The sequence below is a fragment of the Psittacula echo genome (assembly GCF_963264785.1).
Source record: "Psittacula echo genome assembly, chromosome: 7".
NCBI lineage: Eukaryota > Metazoa > Chordata > Aves > Psittaciformes > Psittacidae > Psittacula > Psittacula echo.
Window position 1 is genome coordinate 51,949,878 of NC_137740.1, and position 16,312 is coordinate 51,966,189.

The 16,312-nt window shown below is 41.0% G+C and overlaps 2 protein-coding genes across 2 annotated transcripts in view; both read right to left on the bottom strand.

Annotated features, from left to right (window-relative positions):
* ZNHIT6 (zinc finger HIT-type containing 6) overlaps positions 1-12,464 on the bottom strand; it is a 34,162-nt gene extending 21,698 nt beyond the window's left edge. The window contains exons 1-6 of the mRNA XM_080623557.1: positions 12,338-12,464; positions 11,068-11,133; positions 10,872-10,978; positions 10,279-10,364; positions 8,883-8,986; positions 755-823 (exon numbers count right to left, since the gene is read on the bottom strand). Of these exons, the coding sequence (XP_080479683.1) occupies positions 755-823; positions 8,883-8,986; positions 10,279-10,364; positions 10,872-10,978; positions 11,068-11,133; positions 12,338-12,405 (500 nt within the window). The 5' untranslated portion in view covers positions 12,406-12,464. The remainder of the gene's footprint in view (positions 1-754; positions 824-8,882; positions 8,987-10,278; positions 10,365-10,871; positions 10,979-11,067; positions 11,134-12,337) is intronic.
* A 2,470-nt stretch (positions 12,465-14,934) lies between these two features.
* The window catches only part of COL24A1 (collagen type XXIV alpha 1 chain), a gene marked incomplete at both ends in the record, with an annotated part of 135,486 nt that continues 134,108 nt past the window's right edge, over positions 14,935-16,312 (bottom strand). The window contains one exon of the mRNA XM_080624318.1: positions 14,935-15,081. Coding sequence (XP_080480444.1) covers positions 14,935-15,081 — 147 coding nt within the window. The remainder of the gene's footprint in view (positions 15,082-16,312) is intronic.

Here is a 16,312-nt window from a genome sequence, read left to right on the forward strand (position 1 = left end):
GGTTCATCATGTACGCAAAAATCTGCTATGTGAGTCACTTGGAGGAAGCTGTACATTTGCATGTGGCACAACTGAGCAGCTTATGGAAGGATCACAAATACGTATCAATACAGCATAGATAATTGTCAGCTTTATCTCAACTTCAACACTGGGACTTCACTGGCATATATAAGGAGTAAACAGATGGGTATCTCTAGTTTCTAACCCTGCAGCAGAAACATGCTGTTCCTACAGCCCTAGAAGTAGACAAGGGCATACTTCTCATCCCGCTTCAGGCAAGGAAAATACAATTTGCCAACAAAAGCTTATTTTTTGCCCTTTACAAAATGTGCTTGTGGGCTTTCCTACAAAACAACCAATGCAGCCATTTCATCCTATATGAAGGTCAGTTCCAGTGTCCAGGTGAGGAGAGATGGCAAATCTTGCTGAACGTCTGCTCCATGAGAAAAGAATGTGTTATGTGCATGGGATACTGCCATCACTAATATAGAAGCTGCTCTGTTTACATAGAGAAAAGGACTAGCAATCAAAGATTTAACCTGATTTGAAAACCCTGCTAGCTTTCAACTGGTCAATACGTAACTTTTAAGTACTTTTTTAAAAAATTTAAACGCCCTTTTAATTAAGACTAAAATAATATTCAAGTTTACTTTGTGTAATAGAAGAAATAGATAAGAAATGATCAAAATATTTTGCAGTTCAATTTCAGCATACTAATTTAAACTTTATAAAAATCTGGTTTTCAAGCTTTTACCCTTTTAAAGTGTATTCAGCATGAGAGTGAGGAAATATGAGCTTCAAGTGCCAGTAGAACTTTTTCTCCCTGAAAAGAAAAAGAAATAACTTTCTTAATGTTAGGTGGTAACTATTACCTGTTTTGTCTATGATGAAATTTGGTAGCCTACAGCATGGGTGCAGAAGAAAATACACAAAGTTTTGAATGGCATTTTCAAAGAGTAAAAGGGGCACACAGAGAACCTGAGATGCAGTGCTCCCAGCTCCTGCTGAATTTCAAGTCCTTATGGGATGACTTGTTTATTACAGATATCTCCAATTATCTGATCAACAGCATTTCATATTTTAAGAGCAACTCTCTTCCAGCTGACTTTCTATATGTATAAATGCCTTTTCATTTCAGAAAAGGAATCTGCTTTTCAGCATACCACCTGGGACTGGTTGCCAAACTCGTGCAAAAGTCATAGCCAGAGGTGCCAGCTGAAGCCAGGTTCTACACAAAACAGGGGACTTTCCTGTTCACAGCAGTGATGGCCTCAACAGAAAATGTATCATGGGCAGGGAGCAAGCTGCACTTTGGCACGATAGGGATAATGGAAGCTAGAAAGAACATTTTTCAGAAAGATTAGGAAGCTTTTTGTAGAGACGAAAATTGATGTCATGTTCCTCTCTCCAATTTGCTAGTTTTAAGACTCATCTTCACTTTTCCTGCTAGCATAACTAATTCCTGAATATAGAAGCAGAGGGATTGGAGCAAGATGATCTTTAGGTCCTTTCCAACCCTAACCATTCCATAATTCTATGATTTTATGATGCATGGTTCCAGTGCAGTATCATGTTAAGAAAGACAGTATCACTAAAAGATTACTTTGCCAGATTAGGAAATCTCTTTTTGTCTTCCTACTTGTCTGCAGAAATGCTGCTGAAGTCAATACTGACTGAAGACAAAGCGTTTTTCCTCTCATTGCTCAAAATTCTCCAGTTCAGTATGGTGAGCGCAACAACATTGGCTAAAAGAACCTCCTAAGGAAAAGCACTATCTAAAAGATATGTGCATGGTCCTTTGCTCTGGTTCAGAAATTTAACACTCATGATAAACAGCAAAGATCTGGAAGAGGAAGGAGGGTACTACTAGCATCTAGAAATCAAGAGGCCAGACATCTGTGTGAAGCATAAGAATGTTTAATGATACTTCTCCCCCATCCCTGTTTTTTTTTGTTGTTGTTGTTTTAAGCACTACTTAAGATTCTGTGAAGCATTATATGAAGGATAATCACCATCAGTTATGCAAAGATTCAGGTACTACAATTAAAAGTAAACAGTATTGTTCCAACATGTTGTTTAATCTATTAGGCGAATGAAACATTATCCAGCAGGTTCTAGCTGGCTGCAGAGACAAGTGTATGCATATCCAATAGCAAAACAGTAAACTCAGCTGGTAAGTTCAGTTAACTGATACCAACTTTTACACGCAAGCATTTCAATAAAAAGTACTCTTATAAAATAAATAATAATTTCCATACCTAGTTATTCCTAGGAAGAAAGTAAGTTTTACAGCTGAACTACACTTCCTGTAGTGTAAGCAAAATCAGAACCCTAGCTCCAAGGAGCTAATAATTAGAATAAAAAGAACTAATGAAGGCCAAGTTCCCCAAAGCAACACGTGATTCAGCAGAGTTGTGCAACATGCTTTGTGATTCCTCTCCTCTATCTGCTCATAATTGTTAACTGGGGATTCTGAACCCTGAAGGTAAAAAATTATTCCTTATCTAAAAGTTTCACTTTGTGTCATGGTTTAATCCCAGCCGGCAACTAAGCACCATGCTGCCACAATACTACTGATGATAATGAAAAGGAAGATAAGAGAAAGAAAGAGGAATAAACCCCAAGAAACACAAGTGATGCACAGGTAAATCACTCACCATCTCCAGACAGTTCCTGGGTAGTGATTGGCGGCTCCAAGCTGACTCCCCCCAGTTTATATACTGGGCAAGACACGCTGTGGTATGGAATACACTATGCCTAACTTGGGTCTGGTGTCCTGTCTCTGCTCCCTCCCAGCTTCCTTTGCCTCTCCTCACCAGCAGTGCATTACAGACTGAAAACTCCTTGATCGCAGTAAGCGCTACTGAGTTGACAACTAAACCATGGGTGTGTTACTAACATCATTCTCACACTAAACTCAAAACACAGCACTGCACCAGCTACTAGGAAGAAAATTAACTCTATCCCAGCTAAAACCAGGACACTTCGGAAAAAAAGAAACTTTGATTTATGTATTTTTTTTCTCCCTGCAAGCTAATATTGAAACTGCAGCTAACTACTTCATGCCTCTTCGAAGTATTCTTGCCTGAAAGTAAAAGGCAAGCAGGTAATACAGATTAAAAACTGGGTAGAACCCACTGCCTGCCTGTTATTAAAGTGAAGCATCCATCACCATCAATGATCTCTGCCCAGTTAGAGAACTTGATGTCAACTGCAGATGCTATCAAAGCTGCTTCACAACAAATTCTGATTAAAACTTGATATCCTGGCTCCAGATCTCACTGACTTCATTTTCCATTATGGCTCACTGGGGTAGTATTTCCTTCAAATACAACTGACATGTACTATGTTCTTTTCTAAATGAAAATGCTTAATTGAGTAAGTCACAGGCAGTTGAGAAACAGTTCACTGCATGCAGTGTTCCATGCCGCTCAGCTGCCATGGAACACCACTCCACGGTTTTCTTGAATACCAAGGCACTGACTACTAAATTGCAGAGATCTGGATGAAGCACAAGCACATCAGTAAATGCGCTTGGGCACATCACACTGATGTCAGTAAAAGCAGCATCATAGCCCATCCCTGCATTGCTTGGCTTCAGATCCTAGTTCGGCTACTTCAGAAGCATGGAAACTGATCAGAGGGAAGAAGAGGAGCCAAGCACCTCTTCGCCTGCGTGAGATCTAGCTGCAAATTATGTTCAGAACTTCACAGGCTGTTTTGCAATTACTCTTCTGCTAAAGCAAAGTAACTGTTTCCCTTTCATTTCTCCTTAAACTCCCAAAACCTCATTTTCTATCATCAACTGCAGTTTTTGCAGAACTACATGTAAATAAGTTTTACATTTTTCACAGCAACAACTGAAAGATTTCCATTTCTGATGTTACAAAGACAACAGTGGTACACACAGAGTGGCTATTACCTCCAGTTAGAACAACTGCAAAACTTCTCATCATCTTTCACAGATAAAGCAGTATCTAAGAAGATGCTCCAAGTACTGCAGGTGTAGGCAGTACAGCTGCTGGGAATTAAAGGACAGATCTACAAAGGACTCTGGGATTTGGACAATACACTTAAGTGCCTTGGCAGATTTTTAGAAGTGTCCAGTGTTTAAGTATTTCTTAAAACATTCATGAAGTATCTCATAAGGCTTAAGCTTCTTGTCTAGGTTTCCCCTGAACAGTCAATTTTGCCTAGACTGCAACAGAATTTTTTAAGTATATAAAATCCTTCTTTTAACCTTTCAAAATGTGTGTTTATGTGTGTATATGTATATATATATATAAAATATATACTGACAAAAAAATCCAAATACCAGTTGCAGTTCTGGCTCTGCAGAAGTCCTTTTCTGCCAGCCTGTCAAACACAGTGATTCACTGATGACTGGTTTAGATTTAGCAACTAATATTCTCAAAATGTTTTAAAAATAGTATAGAGGGCATCTTACATCAAAGCACAAATACCGAGGTATTTCCTGTCTATGTTATTTTGAATGGACAAAGAGGTGAAAAGGACATAAAGAAGTTTTATGAAGGACCAGTTATCCTTCCACTTGACAATACACAGTACTCTCACCTAATGCACTACAGTTTAATTGAAATACTGGACGTTTGCTATCTACACCTTAGGATAATGTTGCCTTTCTCAACTTCCTTAAGCAATGAAGATTCAGCCTAAGTGACTAGATTCTCTTGTGGATTAAGACAATAAATAAATTAAGAGAGCATGCAGAGGTATAATGATTTCACTTCCCTCTCCCCACAACTGTGTTCCTAGAGCCAAACTGACTTTGTTGCATTTCTAATAGCAGCACATAGAGAAGATGTCTGCATTTTGTTCAAATTTCATCAAGATAATTCTTGTCTACTGGAAGTTCATGTTTCCTAGTTACAGTAAACAGCAAGACAATCAATGAAGAAACTGAAATGCACATCCTTTGTAACTCATATGGTCTTCTATCAAGGGCCTCCCAACACCAGATGTTACTAACCATACGTGTTGCAATAATCAAACATGCTGGGCTTGAACTGAGAGTCCTGCGTAAATCAAAGAGACACTGGCAAGGACAAGAAACCCAAATTGTAATAATCTTATATGAAGAACGGGCTAAAACTACCATCCTTTTTAACTCTGAAAATAAACAAAATCACCATCATATTCACTATGAGAACAAAACATTTGTTGCTAGAGGGAAAAAAAAAATCTCAGGTACAGAACTCAGTCAGTACTTGTCTTCACATGGGGGTGTTCTGAAAAGCTAGTCATTTACCAAGATGAATGAACATCCACCTCTCTGATCACACCAGAGTAGCATTCCTTTGCCTGGGAACTTACTTTGGCAGGTCTCAGAAAAGAAGCAAAACTATGTACTATGTGACAACTAAATTCAAGTTTAACAGCTCCCTTGGTGTAGTATTAGCCCAAGACCCAGCTCAGGTAACTCCTTAAATTCTGAAGATCAGTAACACTTTAAACAACTTATTTTAATTACCCTCACCTAGCTAAGCATGAAAGTTGACATTATAGGGCTTTCAGGTATACCTCAAAGTAGCTTCTGTAACACTACCTCTCTCTTAACTGATGCTAAACCCAAGTTTCCACACCTTATTTTGTTATCAAAATTAAATAGAGATAAGTAAAAGGATTCCTTCTTCTCTCACATATATTATCTGTTCAGATGCTTCCAAGCTGCAGGCATGCCTTCCATCAAGACTTGCAGCTCTCTGGGCCCTCTTGGCAGGGAGGAGGTAAGATTTTGTCTGGGATGTGCCGTGAATGGAGTAGGGAGGAAGCTGGATGGAGACATCTATGACAGCATAAGCAGAAGGAAGGTTCAGAGCAGGGCACCACTGACCACAGGGCTGAGGGAACTGCACTGTCCCATTTCAGCATCTCACCGCTGTCGCCATCTCCTGCCAGAGGACCAGGAGGCATGGAGTTGCAAGCTTCCTCCCCTCTTCGCATTTGACCTACTGGCTGGAGCTCCTCAGTTCCTGCCTCAGCCCTCTTCCCAACCTGTTAACATTTGTCCACTCCTTTCCCAAAGGCTTGTTATCGCAACAGGCTACTTCAACTCCATGGCAGCATGTATCCAGAAGGGGAGCTGCTGTTTCTACTGGAAATGGCAGGAAAGGTTGGGTGAAGCAGCACATTGGAAATAATTTGCAAATATGGCGTCCTAAACAATCTCTAAGTCAGATGTCCCATGAGTTCACAAACTGGACTCACACTCTACTTTCTAGTGACCTTCCATTATCTAGATATTCAAGGTTAGTCTAATCGATGTGTTGCCCAGCACTGGCACATACACTTTTCACAACACTGAGTGTAGTAAACAAACTAATGGAAACCAGGAAATTAAATCCAGTTAACACATCCGAACAACCACTGATCTGTCCTCCAGACCTGGCAGAGGAAGGTGATGACACAAGAACACATTCTATACTTCCTAGTTTTAGATTACTATGATTCCTGCTTTGTATAGTCCAACAGCTTGGCTTGCACGAAGAGTGTGAAGAGGACATCAGAGAAGACTGTGCTCAGCTTTCCATGCACATACATTGAGAGCAGCTTCCAACCAACCTGCACCTTATGGAGCAACCCCTCTGCATATCTCAACTGACAAACAGCATGAGAAAGGGTTCAGTTCTACAGAAGAATAGACACACCAGTCCCTGACCACAGTCAGGTGTTAAGTTCATATAACATAACTGTTCACATAGCTTTAACCCATTTGAATGTAGTATTCAACAAAACATTATGGGTGTCATGAATTCATATGGGATAGGTGTTAAATGGCTGATACTCCCTGGTTGAATCAATCCTGAGGTTTGATTCCTCGGGAAACCACTTAAGGAGAATAAGCAGAACATGCCAATTAAAAACAACCAACCAACCAACCCCCCCTAAAAAACAAACAAGCAAAACCAAAGATTTTTAATCTACAGCACCGATTTCAAAAAGCTGATTGATGTGTGAGTAACAGTCGCTGCAAAACAGGGGAAACATGTCCTTTGTGTAGTACTTACTGAGCATATTCCATACCTCTAGACAACATTTACAGGAAAGAGAGAGTGATTATCATCTTCAGAAGAGAGAACATTACATGTTCTTTCTGGTGGGATGTGAAAATCCCAGAAAGGACAGCATTCCAAAACAACAACAAAAATACCCCAGGGCTTTAAGATTAACACAAACCAGCAAGGCATTCCCCCAGATAGCCTGTGAAATATTTGCATGCCTATTTGCCAATAAGTTACCTTCCTTACCCCATCCTTCCAGTTTTTAAATCTGCTTCTGTTAAACAACCTAAAGCACATGAGATGCATGAAAACATAATCTGCTCAAAGCTTAACTGTGAGCTATGTTTCAGTGTGTACCCAAAAAGGCTTTCTAGAGAAAAAGAACTGAAAACCACAGAACATGAGAACAAATCTCTGTCAGCACAACGCTGTACTACACCCAGGATCTTCCCAGCATCGAACCTTGCTGTATCCATGCCTTTTCTGTTCTTATATCCTCCTCTTAGCTGCTGATTCCAGCATCCCTGGTCTTTCTGCATTTGCTCTGGCTCTTACAGGCTACTCGCCACCTGTATACCTTAAAGGTGTTTATGTTGTTTTATCCACAAGGAAAATTAAACTCAGCTCTAAGACCGAGGTACTTCAACAGCATGAGACTAGCACAAGATACCTGTAAATGGTAGAGCACGCAGCCAAGGCAAAGAAAGTCAGGGCAGAGGCAGACAGCCCACGCGACTCACATCTGCCAGGTGTGGAGCTGCCACCCTGCCTGTTCCTAGGGAGAGCCTCCGTGGTGTAACTGTGGGGTGACGGTGGAGAAAGTGCCCCATTTTTCTTTTCTCCCCATGGCCCACCCAGGGCTCTCCCTCGCAGTACAATACGCATCTTTGCAGCGCTGGACATCCACATCTCCTTCGCGCCTCAGTCTCCGTAGTGCCGAGGGCCGCTACTCCTCCGTCAGAGAGCGACACCTGGTGGCCACCCCGTGCTCCGGCGCCTTAGGCCATCGAGGGGAGCGCTAAAACGGCGGGCAGCCACAACCTGAGGGGTGCTCGTATGTGCTCTCACGGAACACCGAGCGCAACTCCAGACCTGTTCCCTGCCACGGAACGGTTCGGGTCGGAAGGGACTTAAAGTTCATCCAGCTCCAACCCCCTGCCATGGGCAGGGACACCTTCCACTAGACCAGGTTGGTCCAAGCCCCATTCAACCTGGCCTTGAACACTGCCAGCCATAATGAAACATTTTGTAGGGTTTTTCTTACTACTACAGTGAATGTACTTCAAAATACAAACTCTGGATACTGTGAAAAATGCCACAGAGTGGATAAAGGGAAGAACACTTAAGAATCTTCCTAGCCTTTTTCCCAAATTCCCATCTGTCTGCCTCTCTAAGCTGCACCATACAAGCATCCACATCATCCAGCACAGCAACTTCAATCACAACAATGACTGTTACTGGAAGCATCTCTTCAGACTTAAAAGTCATCCTTTTCAGAGAGAGGCACTTCTGCAATCATTCTACATCAATCCTCTATCATAAACCTTTAAAGAAGTGTTTTCTTTTCCAGCAAAACTCAATGTTAATTAAATATGGAAAACCACAACATTATTGACTCTTCCTCCAGTTACTCTTCTTGGTGTTCCTCCAAACAAAGTGTGAATTGCATAAGCTGATGATGTCAAAGAGCCTAAAAAATGAAAACCTGCAGGACAAAATATTAAATCTAGACAGCTTCTGTAAAAAAATTATGCATCTAATGGATTTTAACAGCAAGCATGCTGAAATGAATCCAGATTCACACCGTTATGCGTTCAATGAAAACAAAATATTGCTGACTGTAACCAACTGAAAACTCACATGTAGTTGAAGGTGGTTGAATTTTCTCTTCTCTTTGTAAACCCAACAGGCAGTGTTCTCAGGTCAATGTCACACTTTCGAGCTTTGTTTCTCAAGCCATATAACTAGCAAAAATAAAACAACTTTTAAATAAACATATGAACAATATATTCCAAACCCCAAACTTAAACAGTAAAAGAGTAATGCTGACAGGAATTATGGGAAAAGTATAGAAAAAAGGCCATATTTAATGAAGTACTTTGCTTTAAAAAAACCCATCACATGAAAAATTAATCAAGTAAGCCTAGAAACTATCTGAAACATTCTCAGGTGAAGTTTTCCCATGCTGCAAAACAACATGCCAATGACTTCTTCATAATAAAAGTTTTTTAACGCCCTGGGAAAGGCACAGACAACCAAACACAGAGCTGGTTTTTGGGCTACAAGCCCGCTAGCAGACGGGATGCACAAGCACCATCTTAGCCACTATGATAAATTCCAATTTGAAGGTTGCACTAAGGGTATCATCTCATAAACATGTTAATATCACACCCTAAAACCTGCTACCTGTGCAGCATCTCACCACTTTCAGTGAAAGTTTTCAAGACATCATGGTGACCAGCGCAAGCAGAGAGAATGACTTCAGCCTGAGAGAAAGCTGGAGTCTTCTGAATTTACTCTGTCATCAACCTGAGTTCTCTCCAACTGAGTTTAGTATTTGAACATAGCTTCACAAGACTAGAAAACAACATCGCCCTGATGCCTTTCTGTGACATATCAACAAATCAAGTATTCTGGAGTAGATTTTGGTTTGCTGTGGTTTGTCTGTTTTCCCCTCCTGGTCTTCACAGTTTATCATCACAGAACTTTCAGGAAAAGCAGTAAATTTCTGTGATCTCATTAGTGCTTTACTAGAACTGGAGGAGTTTCAGCAAAAATCCCCTGTCACCTGTAGAAGGCTGGCTTTTACTTCACTGTTGTTTAGATTTATTCTTTGCAGAAGTCTAGTCGCCTTCATTCGGTTGAGGGGAAGCATGTAATAATTTTTAATTCAATAAACTCACTGTTCACCTGGGAATTTCTTATTTAAAACTTCAAAAAAAGATGTGGAGATAGGAGGAAACACTCAGGCTTTCTTAACACGCATCTGTCATCAAACAGCAGGAGTGGTCACGCATCACTTCTAAGAATAAAACACTGTTAGCAACTTTAACTTCTTATAGCAAATGGACATAGCCATCAATAGTATCATTACATAAACCTGAAGACTTCTTTTGATTTCTGGCCCCAAATATTCAGGGTCATTCATACTTTCATAAGAGAGGTATCAGCTCTGAAAACTGTACTGGGACTGCCTCATTGGGAATTCATAGGTAGTAAACCCTCTGATAAACCAAGCTGCTAATTTCAAACTTACCATTTTTTTTGCTGTTGGATTATGCACAGTAAGATGTCGAGCAGCAGCATCAGCTGCCCTTCCTACATCTTCCAAGAATCGATAATCTGAGGGTAAAAAAACCAAACGTAGTGCTGTCATTCAGTAGGACAGAAAAGAAAGGAAAAAATAGTAACGATAGAAAAATCAGACTATATAAAACAAGTGATGCACAATACAATTGCTCACCTCTTGCTGACCTGTGCCCAGCTAGTTCCTGAGCAGCGGCCCCCCGTTAGCTTTCCTCCCCAGTACCTGTGCTGAGCACGATGCTATATGGTGAGGAATATCCCCTTGGTCAGCTGTGGTCAGCTGTCCTGGTCGTGTCCCCTCCTGACTTCTTGTGCCCCCCAGCCTGCTCGCTGGTGAGATGGGGTGGGAGGCTGAGAAGCCTTACTGTAAACACTGCTCAGCAACAACTAAAGCATCAGTCTGTTCTCAACATTATTCTCATCCTAAATTCAGAACACAGCACTGCACCAACTACTAGGAAGAAAATGAACTATCCGAGCCAAAACCAGGAAACTAACCTTGTAAAACCAAGTAATCTTAAAAATCACAAGGAATATTCTTACCACTCAAAAGATTCAAGTCGGTAAATTCATTTATGGAGACAAATGCTGTTTTATCCCTGACTCCATTACAGCTCAATGCAAGCTTATGCTTCTTCACACACAACAGACTGAAATGACAAAAAGAAAAGCATTAACATTCTGTATTCAGGATGAGTGGGGCAAATAACCAAACCAGTTTAATTCAGATAACAGATACCTGCACGAGTATTTCATGCACCGTGGACACCTGTACTTAGCTTCCTCTTGACTACATGTTTCACATCTGAAAGAAGTAAAAAGTATCTCTTGATAAATGTGAATCCCAAAGTCAGGGAACCTCTCAGGCACAATGTGGAAGCTTTAGACATACAGATAACGAATATCTCATGAAAAAACTAAATCCTCTACAAATACAATCTTCTCTATTTTAAGTAGGCTATTACAACTGATGTTTCTCCTATTCTTAGGAAAAAGTTTCTGATAACTGAAGCAATTGTCATTTTTCATTTTTTTAAACTCTGATAAACGGGGAAGGGAAATAATGCTTCCCCATCTGTAAAGTTTTCAAGAATGGCACAAACCCATCTCTTTCAAATACTAAAGGACAAACATAAGCCTTGAAATACTGCTCTTCCCATCCCTACCACGCACCCGCTGCTAACTAACAGCACCGGTGTGAAGGACAAGCCCAGCAGTGTCATCTGCAAAAAGGTCACTTTGTACGTTGCCAAAATAATGTATTATAAGCAAAACAGCTTTTCATATTTAGGAATAATATTAGGAAACATTTCATCACCGAAAGGGTAGTCAGGCATTGGAACAGGCATCCCAGGGCAGTGGTGGAATCGCCGTCCCTGGAAGTGCTCAGAAACCCTGTAGACAAGACACTCAGTGACATGGGCTAGTGGCGGACATTGCAGTGCTGGGGTAGTGGTTGGATTTCATGATCTTAAAGGTCTTTTCCAACTTAGCTAATTCAGTGGTTCTACGATTCCATACACTGCAAAGCAGAAATAAAGATTCCTTTTTTGCAGTATCTCCACAGTGCCCAATGTACACTGGCAGCTCAGCTGCTACACCAGAGAAAACCTGTTATGCGGTTCCTGCGTGCAGACCCCGCTAACATCCAAGAGTAGGCACAGCCACCAAGGGCAAAACACACCCCACGCTCACAACAGCCCTCTCGCTCCTCTGAAACCAAACTACCCCGTAAAACAGCGGCAGCGCCCACCGCAGCGGCGGCTGCTCTTCTCCATAAACTCAGAGGAGAGGCGAGAAGGGCTGCAGAGACAGAGGACAGACATGCCGGGGCCGGGGGGCAGGCCCGGCCCGCAGCAGGCCCTGCGGAGCCCCTAGGGCAGGCCCACGGCGCTAAGAGAGGCCGGCGCATCCTTTTCCCTTCGGCGGCCCCCAGTTTTCGCTAAGTCCGAGGAAGGAGCTCCCAAGGTGGCCCCGCACCCTGCCCGTGCCCCTACCCCTAGGGATACCTCTGCAAGGATATCTTCCGCCCGCCCGTCGGCAACCGAGCGCTGTCAGGACCTCCCCGCTCCGCCATTGCCGCGCGGCACCACCTCCTCACGCGGTGCCTGGCGGGGCGGTCCCAGCCGCGGCCTTTCCTGGGCGGCAGCGCCGCCTGGCGGCACTCGGAGCGCGGAGGCCCCCGAGAAGGGCCTCGCTGGGAGGGGCCTGCTGCAGGCTATTTCACAAGCTCCGCCTCCCAGCTGGTTTTAAACGGGTTTTTAACCACGCAAAACAGCAGTAAAAGGAAAACGGTTATGACAAAAGCTCAGGGCTTGCTCTAAAATTAAGGGTAACGAAATAAGTGACTACCTCAGAAACCATAAAAACATTAGAATCATGGAATCCATGAGGTTGGAAAAGACCTTTAAGATCACCAAGTGCAACCTTTTCCTCAGCCCTGCCAAGACTACCATTAAACCATGTCACTAAGGACCTTATCTATACGGGTTTTTAATACTTCCATCCTGTTACAACGCCTGACCACCCTTTGGGGAAGAATTTGTTCCTAACAGAAATTTTTCCAAATAAGATTAATAGCAGTGTACAGGTACTTGTTAACATTGTGGGACAAAACTGCACAAGATCTCTGAACACCTTTAGGAGCTCTGGTAAAGATGCCTGAGCACAAGAGGCTTTCCAAAACACACTTTTAAAATCAATGATTTCTGAGACACGCTAATATAAATCATAAACTAATAAATAATTTCCCAAAACAGTGCAATGAAAACTAATGAAAACAGACATGAAACAACATACATCTTCTAAAAGATTACATTCTTACAAAACCTCAAACTTAATCCATTTGTCACAACATCAGCTCCACAGCCAAACTACCAGCAAGGATCAAATAATATTGTCAGATTGTAATGACCTGGAAAATGCAAAGAGAGAGACATATTCTCTAACCTGTATCGTTACTCTGTAATCTTGCTTTGTCACTAGTTTTACCAGATTTTCTCTAAGGGAACAAAACTGCTGCTTCCATATGAAATGTAAAATGGGATGTACATTACCTTGTAAAAGTAAATGCAGTCGCTGGCAGTATTCCGTGGCACAAAGCACATGCATTTCCCAGTGGTAAAAGAAGCATTGACACCTGACAAGTACCCTTCTAGAGGATTTTGTTCTTTACTAAGAATGATCTACATAATATGGAACAGAACAGTAAAAGACAAACAGACAGCTTGGAAGCTTATTTTATTATACTTTGGTAAGCGTGGTTTCCTGTGGATCAAGACAGTTAAACAAGTTGTTCGAACACTCCTCTGCTCCCCAGGATAGCCTGGTACCACCTTGCCATGTATTACTGAGCACACTTTGGATTGATAATAGATAGAGGGCTATCATTACGACGAGTGCTTCCCCTAATGGTAAAATTTTTCTTTTTTATTAATGAAAAAAGATGATTGAACACTTTAGACTTACTTAAAAAAACAAACAAACCAAATCAAACTAACAAACAATCCCCCCCCCAAAAAAAACCAAAACCAAACCAAAAACCCAAACAACAAAATGATCTAATAAGTGTGTGAAAAATGGAATTTCTAGGTGGATGAAACGATTATAATTTAGAAGCAGCCATTCAGAAAATGTGTTGTAGTAGATTTTTTCAAAAGTTACAAAATATATACACAATATATCAACTTGAGATGCCTTTGGCATTAGAAATGTTAACTGAAATACAGAATCCAAACCTCAAAACTACTGTAGGTAGCTCTTCTACAACATTTTTTACAATGGCTGTAAAGCTAAGTGTTCTGACTATATGCATCCTATTCAACGTGCTGTCTCATATACCATTTCCACAACAGTACACAAAAATATTTAAAACAAGAAATCCACATAAATAATGTTTTCATTGTAACGAAGTACATGACCAACGATTCAAAATAAGCACCTTTACAACAGAAACATATCCTGATGTAACCAGCACATACAGTCTGAAAGATAAAAAGGGACTCAAATAATCTCTGCTAAGGCCACAAGCACCTTGTATTATGAAGAGCACCAAGGCAACATGGACAGGAAAACACAAAAGAGGTAGTGTGCCATCTGTTAAGATGTATGTGTCCAGCAAGGACTATAATAAAACAATGTTTCAGAAAAGAAGACGTATTGTACTGTGGCATAATTCACTTTTCATATATAAGCTATTGCACATTTAGGAGCACTAGCCAGTATTGCTCCTTAGTATTGTATGTCTCCAGCTTTCCTCGGGGTGGCTTTATTGCTGTGCTCTTAAACAGATTGCTGAGAACACCAGAGGTCCTGAAAAAGTCCATGTTCAGGTACTCAGTTCCAGAAAATTATGCAAGGAAGCACCAATATATTTTTAAATACTTTATGAAAGTTGTAGTTTTTTTCTTTCTTTCTTTCCTTTTAAAATGCCATTTCTCCTTAGGACGAAGTCTTTCTCTTCCTGAGGTTCTTTAACCAACATCATTTAAAATGATTCTTCAATTTCCTACTTATTTTGTCTGTAATGGATCATTACTTTTGCATTTAATCTATGCAGCAATTCCATGTTGATGAAAAAAAACCAACCAACCCGAGGACAGAAACCTTAAAGGAAGCACACTGAACCGCCTTCTATGAAGTGCTGCTGTCCTGGTTTGAGATGAGGAAGGGCGTTAACTTGAATGACTGGAAGCTGATTAGTGTCCTGAGTGTGAAAAAGGAACTGTGTCTTATGCCAGCTGCCATCTTCCATCTGCAACACACAGGATCAGAATATTAGTTTCGTATCAAAGATAGGCTTCAAAACACAAATGGGAACTGAGCTTACAGAATGAGAGGAGGAAGTGAAGTGTACAAAAACATTTCTTCTCCTAGCAGTTCATAAAGAAACTGCTGTAATTTAATAAATGCCATTTCTCCCATGCAACACCATGGGCACTCCTGGCAAAACTGTAACTATAAAAAAGCCAAGCCTAGAATCCAGCTGGAAGGGCTGGAGCACAGCATGGCTCAGACCAGAGCACCTGGCACTTTGCAAGCAGTCTTGGGCTCATATAGACTCCTAGATCTCTTGCAAAATTGAACTCCAAATCTCAACAGTAGGTCTTGAACTCAGTAGGTTATGAAGTCTACAGGCACTTGAATGACTGTATAGGCCCTTTTATGAGAGTTTCATTTTTGCCATGAACTTGTTTATTCTAATCCTTTAAAACTCTCAATAAAAAATTGATACCTCATAAAAATTAAAAAATAGCATGATAACATTGTCGGAGGCTGGGAGTATCTTGATGTTTGCAGTTACTCCACCGTGTTCTTAGAAACCACTAAGTACACAGTGGGTGCCACTGAAAAGTGAAATCCCTGCAGAGAAGGAAATACGTGAGATTCTGTAGCAGATCTATACAGTACATAGTTTCCCACAGAAAGAGCAACAGATCCCATGGAATCCCACAGAGAAACAGCACTTCTCAGCAGCCATCACTGTGTGCCTTAATTTTTCTCAGGGACTGAAACAGTCCCAAGCAGACTGTGACATGGAGGAAAAGGGCATCAATGGCCATACCTTATCTGTGTGACACAGGCTAGAGCATCTCATGAGCACATGCTAATAAAGGTTGGAAGCATAAAAGCTTCAAAGTGCCTCAGTAAAAGCACTTTCTGTCTTGAGATTAAAAATCTCACTTAATACCCCGTATCAATATGGAATCAGTCTCACATCTGTCATTACTGTAAATGAAAGTAGAGCTATAAAATACTGAAATTGTAAGGTGCGTTTCGTGTTCTACCAAGACCAAATGGCTCAAGTTTTGGTGACTGGAATAATCTAATAAGCATTAGAAAAGTAATAAGCCCTTCTGATTTTTCCCAAATACAAATACGATTTAGTATTTTGTTAGCCATGAAGTCTACTTCCAATCATCATTATTTTATTATACAACCAAACAATATCTGTGAATTTAAAGATATTTAGATAGCCAAAACAT